The 15,779-nt window shown below is 40.1% G+C and overlaps 1 protein-coding gene across 1 annotated transcript in view; it reads right to left on the bottom strand.

The window, feature by feature from the left end:
- Positions 1–15,779, bottom strand: part of wwc3 (WWC family member 3) — a 60,789-nt gene that overhangs the window by 11,237 nt on the left and 33,773 nt on the right. Inside the window, exons 6-13 of the mRNA XM_088349997.1 lie at positions 11,337–11,466; positions 7,173–7,337; positions 7,039–7,100; positions 6,646–6,969; positions 5,876–5,965; positions 3,983–4,515; positions 2,242–2,362; positions 720–803 (exon numbers count right to left, since the gene is read on the bottom strand). Of these exons, the coding sequence (XP_088206123.1) occupies positions 720–803; positions 2,242–2,362; positions 3,983–4,515; positions 5,876–5,965; positions 6,646–6,969; positions 7,039–7,100; positions 7,173–7,337; positions 11,337–11,466 (1,509 nt within the window). The remainder of the gene's footprint in view (positions 1–719; positions 804–2,241; positions 2,363–3,982; positions 4,516–5,875; positions 5,966–6,645; positions 6,970–7,038; positions 7,101–7,172; positions 7,338–11,336; positions 11,467–15,779) is intronic.

The following is a 15,779-nucleotide window of genomic DNA, read 5'->3' on the forward strand; positions in this document are numbered from 1 at the left end:
TTTGCGCCATCTCGTGGCATCTTTATGTCAAAACCACCAGTACTGATTTGCCGTGCATTACAAAGCAATGATTAAAATAATAATAATAATAATAATTTCCTTTGTATTGTCATTCTTTGTAACAATGTACACAGAACGAAATGTCGATACACCTGACCCGTTGTAGCGAGTCGATGCAGCCGCAGCCAACAGAGGGCGCCGCCATTATACCAATTAGGTATAACATTGCGGTGCAGAGACCCCTCACTACTTCGCACTTCTATCATCGTGGAGATGATCACTCATTTGCAGGGAAAAAATACTTAATTTAAAAAAAAAAAAAAATATCTGGGGGGGAAAAAAAAGATTGGATTAAAAAAAACAGAGGGATGGTCCTCACACCCTTAAGGAATGTTTTGGCCATTCAAGATTGAAGCCCCAAAAAACCCCAACAATAACAAACAACAAATTCCCACACCGACTGCACCGCTCTCGCAACTGTGGAGAGAGGAGCGGCGGGGGGGGCCGGCACCCTATGACTTGAGAGATGTCTGATGTCGATTGACTGATTCCTATTGGTGTCTTTCATACTGTATTGTGACCGGACACCTGCGTCGTAGCATTCTGCATCTCGTTAAAAGTTGTGTCTTGCTCCTTCGTCAGGCTGAAGCCTTTGTTCTCCCTCTCTTTTCTCTCGTCCTCGCTCGGCTTTGTTAAACTTGACACTGAAGTAAACTTACAAAAGTCCCAGCTGGATTTGCGTTGGCTCACTGGGGGGTGCCGTTTGCTCCTTCAGGTACGGCATCTCATCAGATTCTTCCGGCCTGGTAAAAGCACAAGGTTTTTTTTTTAATTTTTTTTTAAAGTCAGGCTGACCTGTCAAGTCGAGACATATTTATTTGTATAAGCCTTAATCACAAACTGTCTCAAAGGACTGCAGAGATTACAATCACACCATCCCCTAATCTTAAACCAACATGTGGGAAAGGAAAAACTCAAAACCTCAGCACGAGGAAAATGTTTTCCTAAACAGATCTTTATAGTCAAATAGGCACAGTATGTGTAGTGTTCCTCCCCACAATTATGCAAATATGTTGCAAAATATTCCACACAATGCACTTGAAAAAAATTGTTGACCCAACTTGCTTGTTTCCTCTGGAGCTGTGATGTCATTGAAAGAACACCATTTTAATATGGTGAATCCCATTAACACAACATGTGATTCAGCTCCGAAACGATCAGCGATTACGGTGATCAGCGATTGCACACCGCTCAAATTGGAACTTTGTTTAACCTGTCATTAGAGCCCTTGTGATTTTTTCGTTCGGAATGCAGTGTTTCGACCTCCAAAAGCCGCGTGATGTAAATTTACCTGCCACAGCTTTAGCGTGCGTTCTTTCTTTCTTTGCCATGTTTTAGGTAGGAGATTGTGGCTTTTCTTTTGTGTTTTTTGCTGCGCGAGTCGCGGGTGGTATCGTTTTGTCATGCCAGCTTCCCATTAGCGTCGGGGCTTCAGAGGGGCTTTCCTGTTTTGTTAGCTCCCCGTTGGCTGCCTACCATGTGTTGTTTGGTCGGTTAACCTGGCCTTCGCGCCGGTTTTGGTGTGTCCATCGGTTCACTTCCAGCCGGGTTTGGGTTTGTCGCTGTAACCGTTTCTGCTTTTCGTTGGGTTAGGATTAGGTTAAAGGTTTAGGGTTAGTGATGCTTCTCAATGCGTGTTATTTGGGTCGGCCAGCCTTGTGTTTTTTCAAAGAGGCCTCAGCCGCCTTTCGTTGATTGATCCCAGTTAGCCACCGTTAAGCTTTCTATGTGCTATTTTTGCCAGTTAGCATCTTTTTGGCTTCTTGCTCTCTCCTGTACCATTTCTGCATCCACCTGTGACACAACGCCTAGACATTCTCCACAAAAACTACCAAAACTTCGCTTAAATCAATCCTAACCGCTTGGACTAATTAACACATAAAATAATATGGCGGCTGGCTAGCTAAGAGGCTAGTGTTCCCTGATGAGGTCACAAGTCAGGATGACAAAGACAAGTCATTAGTCTTCAAAATGCATCTCGGAAAATAATTGGAATACACCGATAAAATATACAGAGATTTTATGCAGAAATGTACTATTTCCTCACATTTTGCATGTTAAGGAATACCTTTAAGTTTGATGAAGACTTTCTTTATTCAAAAATGCTGTATTACTCAAAAAATACTATGTTTATTGCTAGAAACTTCTTGGCCCTTTTATGCAAACATGCCACCGTCTCACCTCCGGCCCCAGGCCTCAAAGACCCCGCTGTCTGTGGCCAGAGCGTCCTCAGAGATGCCCGCAGAGACTCTCCTGGTTCTCCTGCTGCTTCGGTTGCCGCTGTTGCCGCGCAAAGTCACTCCTGCGCATGACAGTTGATGCGTGCATGTGAATGTTAAGCTTTGTATGCGAGTGGGCGAATGTTTACATAACATGTGTACATGAATAAGTTTAACATATGTTAACAAGTTCATGTGACTGCAAGCACGGAACTTTTTTTTTGTTCCTCTGTGTGTGATTTGGAGAGATTTACGGTTTGCACTTTGTGATGGGAAGAGACTGATAGCTTCCAGTTTGTGTGTGGATGCACAGAAAGATATATGTATACAAAGTATCGAAATGGTCAGGTATATATAAAAAACAAAAACAATTTAAGGCTCTATTGTCCAGGCTTAGTAATTAGTGGACAAAGTTGACGCCGCCCACTGATATAATAAACGTGTATTATAGATGGTTTAATATGCTCATTCTAATAAATATAGTTTGAAACAGTCTTTGAATTATTCATTTATTTATTTACTTACTTTACTTTGTAGTGTCTTTATTACTGATTTATTTATGTTATTTGAAGTTAAAGAAGCCAAATACAACTTTTAAAAATGTTGCATGTTCACATTATTATATGAATTAAAACTTGCTTAGACAGCTCAGTTGGCTTAGAATTTAACTTGCTTATTAATCCAAAAAAAAGCTAGTTAAAACAGATTGTAGTAAATAAAAAAAAAAAACCATTATGATGATATATTGGCCACATCGTCCACACATACAAGAATTGAAAAAAACAAAATTAAAATTAATCCTCTTTGATCCTGGCTTTAGGACAATGGTCCCCAACCTTTTCTGTACGACAGACTCGTTTAATGTCTGACAATATACTCGCGGACTGGCCCACTAAGACCATTAACAATAATGACAATAACAATAAAATAACCCTAAATCCACTGCTTGATTACTAGATCACAGGGGATGTAGATGACATAGGAAAAGACATTCGATTTTATCTCATCATCACACTATTTTTACTAAAGGGACCAGAGACGAATGTTGAAAAGATTAAATAAATGCAAAAAAAACATGACAAGGGAAACAACTATTTTGTGTATTTGCATATTAAATATGTTGTAAATTTGATGTTGGTATTGTGTTCAGTGTGCGTTGTCAATAAATGATCTTTATCTTGGCCCCACGTATTAAACACGTAAATAAATAAGTAAGAGTAAAAATAGAGTGATGATGACATAAAATAGAATGCCTTTTCCCATATATTCTACATCCCTAGAGATTTATTGGTTGGGATTCGGCTCTCTCATTGCTGTGATCCTGGTTTGATTCCTGTTGCATCAAATGTTTTGCACATGTGGGCAGCAATATTTTTGGACTGATCTATTTTCGCTCCATTTGGAAATATACTACTGCATTACCTTGTGTATAACGTGGACTAGATTTATAAGTTCTTTTTTGGGTAAAAAAAAAAAAATGCACGCAATATATTGCATAAGCAATACATACGGCAACTTTTATTTACTTGGCCTGGTACCAAATGACCCAGTAGTTTCTGACATCTGCTTTAGGGCATTTAGGAAATGATTGTGAGAAGTTTGTTAGGTTAGGCATCAGAACACTCTGGCTGTGTAAAATCACCTCAAGGTCTTCTGAAATTACACGAGGGGAAATTACTGTCTAAATGATTAGATTGTCTTACCACTTGTGTTGAAAGCCCCTTGAGAGCCTCCATCTCTGTGGTTCTTCCCGTCTAAAGAATGCGTGACACCGAGGGCGCCGATGTCCTGCTGTGACTGCGTCGGGGCACGCAGACCCTCCAGCAGCCCTCTTCCCGCCTGCTCCATGTACTCCTCCGTCATCTGCGCCAGGGGGCAGTCCTGTGAGGTGGGGTGGTAAGGCGTGTCCATGGGCGAACTGGGCGGCGACAGCGAGGAAAGCGAGGAGCGCGACGAAAGCGAGGCAAGCGACTGCGGCGTGTCGTGAGCGCGCTTGGCTTTGCTTGGAGCGGTTGGCTCAGGTGTGTACGCGTCCCTGCACGTCATCTCCGGTGGGAGCACGAAGCGAAGGTGCGGATCGGCCTGCTCGTCGTGGCGCTCGTACTGCGGCACGCCGTAGATGTCGCTGAAGCTGATGGAGCTGAGAGAGCCGCGACTGGATGCCAGTGAGCCACGGCTGGATGCAAGAGAACCGCGGCTGCTGCTGGACGACACAGTCAGGGAGCTAGCGGACAAGCTGTGAATAAGAATTAGAGGAAACACAATATAAACTTTACAGAACAGCCGATTTACTAGTACAGGGGTCGGGAAGCTATGGTTCTGGAGCCAGGTGGCACTCTTAATGAGTTCCACTTTTCTACCTTTAAGGTTGGTAAGAAATGCCATTTGGATTTTTTCTGTGTTTCCAAGCCAATGAGATACATCAAAATATACAGCCGAGTGTGCCTCTACCCTTCTTAGATTTTTTTTCAAGCATACAGTATGCAAAAGTTATGAAAAAAATATGAACGAACGATGCACAAGACAACTTTCAAGATTTTGTAGATTTTAAATATGTTGAAGATTCTCCATCTATAAAACTTAAAGGCGGACAAATAATGACCACTCAATTTCCAAAGTTAGAACTTCGACATCATCACACAGCTAAAGGTAAATACGGGGGTATTTTTCTCGTTAGCAGTATTGTGTGACATTTTTTTTAAATAACTAATCGCACCATGTTTTTAAACCATTATTCATGACGGGAATGAGGGGTCAAAGTGATTGAAGATTATAAAAGGAGGTGTCCAGACTTTGAAATATTTATACTCGCTGACACCATCTTCTGGCTTAAACCATTATTGCTGCCTCTTTGTGGTGCATGCAACTACATGAATTTCTTAGAAGCGCTCGAATAAACTTTCTTTTTACATCTTTTTTTCGGGTCTGGGTTGTTATTTGGACTGTATTTGAAGCAGACCTTTTCTTGCTTTCGCCAGTTTTAAGGTAAACCAACAAAAAAACAGTGATGACGAGAATAAAATCACTTTCAACCCCCCTCTACACCCCTCTCCTTTCCTTGTTCCTAATGTGTCGCATGTCCCAAATATTTCTGATAAAATTAAGTTAAAAGCAGATAGGCGCAGTGGTAAAAAATCATAAACAATCTTAGAACTGGGCAGTATTAACACGTTCTTAATAGAGAATATATTCTACTTTGAACTATTTACAGAGACCTCAAACAACGCATCCCACTTTTAAGTAACTGCAGCTGGGGCACACATTTTATGTGAGGTCTTGGTATGGGACACAGGCTCCGGCATTACCTTAATTTCATATTATTTATGAAATCAAACGTCACACACTGAAATAAAACCACTTAAGAATTACATAGCTTTTGTCTTGAGATCCGGTTTGCTGGCTTTGTTAAATTCTGTCTGAAAATGTACAGTGTGGCTTTCACTGAAAAAAGAAAATCTATATTTTGCCTTTAAGGCTCTTTGAGTCAACAGGGTTACCGACCCCTGCTCTAGTAGAATACACAGAAAGTTGAATCCATTATTAAAGACACTCAAAGCCGGATAGGAAGGATTTGGAATACACATAAGTTGACACACCTTTTGAGCTGAGAGTGAAGATATGTGGTGATTCGGGTGGCCTCTTCCAGCTGTCTCAGCAGCACATTTCGTTTCTCCTGTTGCAGCAGTCTGGAGATAAACAACAAGCAGTGCGGCATCATTAAATATGATTGTGTATTAATACAAGTTAGCAAGTCAGTTAGTCATTACTATTCAAAAATTAATAGGGGAAGGGCAACAAAAGCCTGGCTAACAAATCAATGGATCAAACCCTGAGAGTAGCAGTATTACAAGAAATACTCAATATCGGAAGTAAAAGTTGTAGAGCAAAGTAAAGTAGTAAAGTTCTGAATAAAAGTTGAAGCAATAGTAGTTAGACGTACCACTGATAACACTGCAGGCGATTATAAACATAAAAGTGTACCATTGGAAAAAGATCAGTAGAAAAGGAAGCAGATAAAAAGAAGCAATAGAAACAGATTAGGGATAAGCAACTTCCAATACAACAGGTATTGATATCAGGCCGAAAGCCGGATGTCTTCGATCTACACAGTCTTTAGGATGTTACGATCAGAAAACTGCCATTAATTTGATGCAAATATAGGGGAAAAAAAATATATATATTTTTTTGGGGGTAAATGAAATGTATAGAAAAATAAGTGTCTGTTTGGTGTATAAACTCACACAACTACTGATATCAGTCTAGAAACAAAAGTGGTATCAAACACAAAGACTTGTAGTAACAGACACATCAAGGTATCTAGTATTGGCGTAGAGTCAAATAAGGTAGCGATGCGGACGAGGCAGACCTCTGATTGGCCCCTTGACTCTGTGAGCTGTGCGCTTGCTGTACTTCCTCCTCCAACCGACAACGTTCCTCTTCCAGCTGTCGCAGCGTATCAGGGTCAGGACCGGGACCAGGACCGGGCTCGGTGTCGACGCTCTGATCGGAATCGAGAGTCTCGACAGGTCCTTGACCCTTTTTGTGCTGCTTGCTGACCATGATGAGGTCATGCAGCAAAGCCTCCTTCTCACGCAAGAGCTGCATGAAATCCCGATCCCGATCGGCCTCAGCTCGACCTGACCAGCTTTCGCTGTCCAGCTGGGCTAGCTGGTGCTGGATACTCTGCACCCTGGTGGACAAGCGAGGAATCACAATCAAGTAAAAGTGATGTGATAAAAAAGGGGAAAACAATCCTTACTTCTTTTTGGCCTCTTCATACTGCCAGTTGACTTTGACCTTGTCCACCTTTTGGGGGGAGTCCTGCAAACAAGATGGGCATCAGTAAGTAACTAACAGTTGTGACATACAAAAGGACGAGGTCGGGCGAACTACCTCTCCCATCATGTCTGTCTGGCAGCCGGCATCGCTGTACTGTTGCTGGTGGTCGCCCGTCAGAGTGGCCCCGCCACCTACTCCACTGCTGCTGTTGACCACGTCACCGGCTGCATCACCCGCACACAGGCTGCTCTGGAAATTCACTGTCAGCTTGGCCAGGCTCTACAAAAATAAGAGTGCTCATTTTAATGGGGTTGAAAAAGAATATTTCCAGGTGAAACCATTTTTTGTGTGTTCCGCTACGTTCTTTTAATTGTAGTGCAGCAAAAGCAATTAACAATTGTTTTATCCCTCCTATTGTTATTCTATTTGACATTGTTTAAGGGAGCTGTACGGAATATGGAACTTTTTTTCCTTGCTGCTGCTGCCATCTCCTGGATTGTGTCATAATTGCCTTAGTCAGCTTGTTCATCATGCGCGAGCAAGTACATGCATTTCTTTGACAGGCCTTAATAAACGATTTTTTTCAATTTCGGAGGGCTTGTGTTGGCGTTTGTACTCTACTTGAAGCAGGCCTTATCTTACATTCACCATTTTCATTTTACACTAAAAAATGCAAACAAAAAAAACAAGTAGGGACGTCACTTTCCGGAAATCCCCCAGCCCCGTTGATCTTACCTAGTGTGTTCCACCCAAACAGCATTGCTAAAATTAAGATAAAAGCAGATAGGCCCAGTGGAAAATAAAGCATAAGGGCTCTTTGAACTTGGGCATTGTCAACACCCTACTTAAGAGAAAATATTTATCTTTTAACTATTTTAAGAAGACCTTAAATGATTCAACCCTACCTTTAAAAAATATGCAAAATTACATGTCATGTAAATGTATTGTGAATACTCGTAGGCCATGAAATGTGTATTTACTTTACATCACATGAGAATCACCTAGAGCAGGGGTCAGAAACCTTTTCGAGCTGCCAAACTTTTTGTAATTATTAAAGTTTGAGTTAGAATATGCTCAGTCAAACGATAAGATATCGTGCCAGTTAGAAATCATATTTCCTGGAAAATAACAATGACCCATGACTGGTGAGCTATTTTCAGAACCTGTCTGTGGGCTGCTCAGGTGTTCCTAGGGGGGTAACTGGTGCCCACAGGCACCACGTTGGAGACCCCTGGTTTAAGTGAATGCAATAGTTTATTTTCTTGAGCAAATATTTTCTTTTTTAATGTTAAAAACAGGCATGGAATCCAAATTTCACACAGTCCCACAAAGATCCGCTCAACAACCTCGAGGAACAAATCAAAATTTGTCGGCCCAAATTTGAAATAACCGACTGCATTTGAATGCAGCTAAATGCTGTCAGTGTTTTTACCCAGCTGTAATTGGCTGATTACTAATGCTGGAATGCCGCATCATATACAATGACAGACTAATTACCGAGCAATTTCTCTGCATCTGTATTTAGCGCGATGAAGTAAATAAGCAATTTTGCCAACAAGTAAGCACAGGTAGACTATGCCTGGTTTGTTTATAAGTGGATGGGCACCCCAAGTGTTACACTAAATGCCTTCTCAACTGTCTGTAATTAAAAAGAAAAAAAGAAACAGAGTGATGATGATGGTGAGGAGGAAATGACACGTGTAGAAACTGGTGAAGAGAATCACAAGAGGAAGCAGAAGAAGAGAAAAAAGCAGCAGACTTTAGCTTAAGAAGAAAACCACGGTAACCACACAGAGCCAGATCTGCTTGTTCTTGAACATCAAGTCAAGAAGAAAAGCAAAAAGAGCTAAAAAGGAATCAAACATTTGAAAGGCGCCACAAGTGTCTCCTCCACCAAAATAAAGCTAAGTCCAAAAAAAGCTTTTGGTCTTCTTTACTGACTAAGGACTCAAACTCACAACTGACTCATTTGATGGCTATTGAATCAAATCATCTACATTTTAACAAGGCCAAAAGAAACGGACTACATGTATTGCATACAAAATCCCCCTATTACATTTGCAAATGATTTACTGTGTAATTATTGATCAAATTAGCATGCTACTGGAATATTACCAGCTAATCACAAGCACAGAAATGTACTGAATCAAATTGTAATTGCACTACACAATACAGTGAACCTAGTGGTCAAATGTTACATGGTGTCCCTTTAAATAATACGTTCGATTTACACAGCTTAGCTAACTTCAAAATCCAGGAGATTGCACTAGAAATTAGTCAGTTAGTTAGTTTTTGTCATGGCCAAATTCAAGCACTTTTTATGGACTTTCAAATTCAACTTTCCAATTTCTCCATTACTATTAAAAACAAATCCAAAGTGAATCGTGTGATTTGCAGATCCACAAATGTTTTTGCGGTTTGCATATGCAATTTTAATCTTGCTGGGCATTTATAAAGACATATGACTTAGAGATCTTGAGTAAATAAAAAAATATATGTGTGGATTTAAACAATTAGTGTGTAAATATTTTTGAAACAAATCTCTCCCCTTGTAGGTGTTGGGTAAAAATGATGGTAATATGTTGTAATATGTATATTTTCTGTTGCGTGCGGTCAATTTAGCACTCGGAAACACTAAAATATTTTTTTACATGGCCGCCCGGCCCACAAAACAAAAATGTTTAAAATACAATGAAAATATTTATGAATAAATATCCACAATTTATATGTAATGCTTGGACTGAAACACATTTCTTAGTGCCCGTTTCGGTGTCGCATGCACCGGTCCTCTTGCGTGTGACCCGTAGGGGGCGATAATGCTTTATTGGCAGTGTTGGGAATAACTGTTATTTTATTTTTTTTGGTAACGGGGTAATTTAATTTTTTTTCCCCGCCATTACCGTTACTGACGGTACTTTGGCAGCAGAACACCCAACAGACGCCGTTCCGCTCTCCTCCAAATTGTTTATGTCACGTCTTCTCAGAACATGTCACCGTTCAAAAGGGCGAGTAACATATAGTTGGATAGCGATAACTAATATATTATAGACTAATGCGCCCCCCCCAAAAAAAAGGCTGGTGTTTGCTTTTGGAATTTAATGCGTGGTCTATCAATTCAGGCTGCCGAGAAATGTGGCAACAATTTGCAGCTTTTACAGGCACTTTCCTTTTTTTTTTTTAATTCAGATATTTTGAAGGATTTCAAGCACTCTTACGAACCCTGTGAAATTATTATTTTTTTAATTCTGAACAGTGTCTGAATCTCATGACAAAAGGTTACAGGACACCAGTTGTCTTCCCAGCCATAAAGTTGCCTGCCCCATTTTACACAATACAACTAATCGCAAAAAAAAAAAAAAACATTGTTGCAAAGTATTAAGGATTGATATTCAGACTATATAACAGAACAACACTTTAAAATTAAGTTTATTATAATTCTACTAATAACATTCATTGCATGTATATGACATTGCTGTTTTCTATCTGCCATCGGTGGGTACCTCTATTTACTCAGCTTCATTCTTGCAAAGTTTGCGCTGCGTCGTCTGCTACAAGCCACGTGAACTCCTAGTTCCACGATGCTTTTAATGTACGTTTATGTTTTGTAGCGTCATAAATTTTGTTCGCTTCTTTTGAATATTTCTTCTGGCGCTGAGGTTTTGGCTTGATTCCTAACCACTTATCCGTTTTTCTTATGTTCTCTGTGCGTCTACTTTGGAAAATGATATGCTAACGGCCTTATTACTCTCGGGAAAGTCCGGAAGTACTAAGTTATTCGATGCAGGCTTCTGATTGGCTGCAGAGTATGCAAATTGCTAAACGAACCGAAATTTCCAAACGGAACCAAGATTTAAAAATCAGAATATATCAAATGTTTGATTTGAAAAAGTAAATTAAAAAAAACAAAGAAAAAAGGAAAGATTTTTTTTTTTTTCCTCCTTGAAAAAGTTGTCGGCCACCCGGGCGGAGACGTTTTGTAAGTAGTATCCCCGAAGTAAAAGATGCACGCCCCAGGTGTCCGGACAGACATTATTTCAGACACTGTTCTGAATCATAAACCAGAAACAGATATTAATGAGTTATGTCAATGAAATGACTTTGTTTAAGAGTTAATAGAGCAGCAACGCGGCGGCAAATAAACAAGTGACTTTCTGCCACTGAATCACACGCGTTGTCATGTGTTGTGTTTTTTTTCCTCAGTATTTTCTGGCTGAATGAGCGCGACGCACCCGCTGACTCATATGTCTGGAAAGGCGCTCAGCAGTGAATAAATCCTACCTGGATGAGGTCCTGCCTCTCCTTCTCGCCGGCGTTGATGACCTTCTTGATGCTACGGAGCTCGTTGAAGATGGCCTGGGCCTCGTCCAGCTTGTAGCTGGTCTGACTGCAGGACATCTTGCGATCGATTCTAATGAGAAAAGGAAACAAACCTGTTGGTTAAATGTCAAATGACACTTGCACTTGAACCGCATTCAGAGCAACCTCAGCTTCTCGCCCAGCTCCAACTTTATCTGACTTTTTTTACCTCAATCCATACTAAAACTTCATTGGGGGCTCTGTTGGTGAAGGGTAAGTTGTGGAGAAGAATAGGAAGAGGTTTATCACAACTACCCACTTTTTGGTTTATTTTTCAAACCATTTTAAACCCCTCAAATAAATCCTCTACATGAGGATTAACAAACTGTAGCCCGTGAGCCACTTGTGGCCCAGCATGATTTTTTTTCGGTGCACAAAACAAAAATGTTAAAAATAGAATGATAATACGTTTAAAAAAGGTAATTGGTTAAAAAATGCTCTACCAATGAAATTGTGTTGATTTGGTGCCACTCTTGTCCAAGTGGCTGGCTACATTTTTCTTTACTTGCTATTTTTATCGTGTTTTTATTCCATTTATTAATATATGTGTCAAATTTAGAGGAAAAAAGTCTAAGCTAGCTTTATTGCATTTTGAGTTTTTCAAAGAATATTGTAAAATGTAGTGCTTTAAAAAGGACGTCATTTTATCATTTTGCTTTCATTCTGAGTGTTTCAAAACCAGTTGGACTAAATGGTTTCTTCATAGACAAAAAAAGGAAATAACATGTCTGCATTTATTTTTATTCATAATAAGGTATACAGTAATTCACTGCTGATCACTGGGTTACATTCCAAAAAGAACCTGTGATAGGTGAAATCCGTGAAGAAGAAACCGTTATGAGTCTAAAAATAACTATACAATTAAATACTCTATTACAGGGAACAAGTTTGACAGAAGCCGAAATTTTTAACCGTGAGAGTCAAAGAGCCACACCACACACTGACCAGCATTAGACATAACCAACGCAGATGATTGGCAGTCAGTTACGTGTCCGGAGCAGCATAAAAACAACAAATCTGCCTAATTAATTTAAAAATATTATTTATTATTTGTTATTAACTCTGATGGATTCAAGTGTGTTTTAAGAGGGGGGAAATAACTTAACATGAAAAGAGGCAAAGAGCCGCAGTATATAGAAAATATGATTAGGCAAAGAGCTGCATTCTTATTGGCCATGAGCCGCATGCGGCTCTAGAGCCACTTTTTTACCACCCCTGCTCTATTATTCACTGAAAGCGTTTGTTGAACAAATAAAAATATTTTTAAAAGCGTGAAGTAGCAAAACGGTGAAAACTAAACCGTGTTATAGCGAGAGATTACTGTAGTCGTTATTCTAAAAATTCTATCTTAGTTTTTTGGGTCATTTTTATGGTTTGGCCTTGAATGGAATGGGTAAAAAACTGCAAAAACAAAAACAATTTTGAGAAATACCCAAAAAATTGAGATAGGCCTGTATTGTCTTTTACAATATTTTTTTCTCGACAACACAGCAGTTATTCTTCCCGGTTTCAAAGACAAGGCTTTCGAGTATGAGTTTTGCTGCTCTAATGTGGACCCCCTATTGTTCGAGCCGCTTTTCAAGTTCTTTTCAAAGGTTTTCTCTCCTTGAATATCCAGTGTCTACTCTGTAAAACATGCACAAACCTACTTATATGCACACACACGCGCCTCGTGCTTCAAAGTTTCTTTTCATCGGACCAACTGCAAAACAACAAAACGGAACCAATCTGCCATGGCCCTGAGGTGAATCGGATTATGTTCTGCAGGGAGGTGCAGGGGGATGATGAGGAGTAGAGGTATTTGGGTGTGTACAGGGAGGGGGTAGCCTCCCCCCCTCCTCCTTCACCCCTGTCGCCGAGCCTGGCACGTGGCCGCCGTTCTTACCGCAGCCCGTTTCCTTCACGGCATTTCAACAGCAGGTAGTGTTCAGTCAGCCACCAGGCAACAAGACTTGCTTTGTTCAGGCCAAAAACCCCACACCCACCTTTACACCACCACCCCCGACACACACACACAAGCAAGGCCGTGGAGTTTATATGCTTAAAGGAAGGGGGAGAGGGACATACTGAAAATTAAAAAAAAAATTGACAGACTAGACTTAAACATTCCCCAAATTAGGTCATAGTCTAAAGCTGTCACAAAGTATCATTATGACGGAAAACAACCACAATGGGTTATTTTAGAACAGTGGTAGGCAAACATTTTGAGTCGCGAACCACGTTGGGTTAAACATTTTGGCAAAATACGGAAAAATAAGTAATTTTATTTTTGTATCTACAAATACAGCCTTAGATCCGATACATTATCTTTTCCCCTCGTGAATTTCAAAGGTAGGACTATGTCTATTTTCAGGCATTTGAGAAATATTTTATGCATTTTCTTCACATTCTATTTAGGCAAAAATAAATGACCCAAAAAAAGTCTTTTTAGAATAACATGGACGATATGCATTTATGAATAAAAAAGTTCCCAAGTACATGTTATATTCCTTTTTCGTATATAAAGAAACCATTTATTTAAATTTGTTTTGAGTCGCTCAGGGCAAGTTATAAATTATGTATCGTTAAAATTTTATTTTTTTACATTTTTACTATACTGGTTGCCAGCCAATCGCAGGGCACACAGGGACAGACAACTCATTCGCTCATTCACACCTAGGGACAATTTGGACCGGCCAATTCACCTGAAATGCATGTCTTTGGAATGTGGGAGGAAACCGGAGTGCCCGGAGGAAACCCACGCAAGCACGGGGAGAACATACAAACTCCACTGCCCGATGATTGCTGGGATGGGCTCCAGCCCCCCGCGACCCTACTGAGGATAAGCGGTACGGCTAATGAGATGAGATGAGACATTTGTATCTTTTTGATTTGTTTTCTTTGCACTGAAAGGAGAAGCCCTCTAATTTTGCTTTACTGTTGTATAATGATAATAAAGGCCATCCATTCATTCATAAATTTGATAATATGCGCTGAAAAACTCAAAATACAATATAGCTAGTTCAGATGTTTTTTTCATTGACTTGATAAATAAAATGGTAAAGAAAAATGTAGCCAGCTATTTGACACTAAGGACAGACAGTAGGGACAAGAGTGAAACAGAATCAACACATTTTCAGTAGAAGTCCTTCTTTTTTAACATATTATATTTTTAACAATTTAGTTTGGAGGGCCGGATGTAAAAGCCCAATTGATCGCATGTGGCCTGCGGGTGGTGGTTTGCCCACCTGTTTTTTAAGTTGTTTTTTTTTTTTAATTCTACAAGAGAATATATATATATATATATATATATATATATATATATTTTTTTTTTTTTTTCTTGAAAAGTAATTGTCAAGTATTTAAGGTAAATATTAAAACAATTCAAGTTAAATGTAAACCATTTGCCATCAAACAACTAAATTTTTACTTCACAAACAACATATATTTAGCAAAAATGAACATGTGAAAAATAATGCACTAATGTGTACAAAGAAATCTGCAATGTAAAAAAAAAAAAAAAAAAACAATCACAAAGATGATTTTACAGTAAAAAAGGGTTGTCTGTCCATGGGATGTATGTGGAGACCGATATATTGGCCGGCTGGGGGGGCAAACAATGCAGCGAGAGGACAATGCACCTATTCCTATTTGTCTTCCAAACCCCTAAGCTAATTGTCCGCTGTATAGAAGTAGATAAAGGCACAATTGAGCTCGCGAGAGAAAAGTGAGTGTTTGATCTAATTTGACAAAGTGTGAACAGTATAATGCCCACAGCACCCTGAATGCACCCAACCCCACAAAAAAAAAAACACATCACACAATACACATCCATATCAACACGTACACAACATAAACAGAAAGTGTGTGTTTGTGTGCGTGGGGTCGCCATATTGTGCACAACCTTTTCAGGTTATTCTGGGAACGTCTGCAGTCGTGTACATCTGGCAGATAAGCGAGTCAGGAAGTGCTGAGGAATTTGGTCACAGATATCTCACTGCAGTGTTTTTCAAACTGTGCGGCACCCCACACCCACCTCCCACCCTCCACTTCCTCTCCTTGGCTCTTTGCACTCCACTGGTGCATCCTCTTCCTGAGGTGGAGCCCCTCTTTGGCCCCCGCACTCCCTTTTCCAGGGACCCTCCGTTCGCAGTTCCTACTTTGTGATTTTGTGCTTTTTTTCTCTCCCCTTTCCCTATCCTGCTGGAGGAGGAGCTTCACTTTCTCCCACAAACGTTGCCAAGACAAAAAGACAGCGACCATGTCTGAAATGACTCCCCATATGATATACTGTGCGCTTTTTTGTTGAGTTGGCCTTTTTGTGGGACTGCTCTCCGTATAGAGCAGGGGTGGGCAACTTTTTGGAGTCGGGAGCCGCATTGGGTT

The sequence above is a fragment of the Urocampus carinirostris genome, chromosome 12, assembly GCF_059441175.1.
Source record: "Urocampus carinirostris isolate Australia breed hairy pipefish chromosome 12, RoL_Ucar_1.0, whole genome shotgun sequence".
Lineage (NCBI taxonomy): Eukaryota > Metazoa > Chordata > Actinopteri > Syngnathiformes > Syngnathidae > Urocampus > Urocampus carinirostris.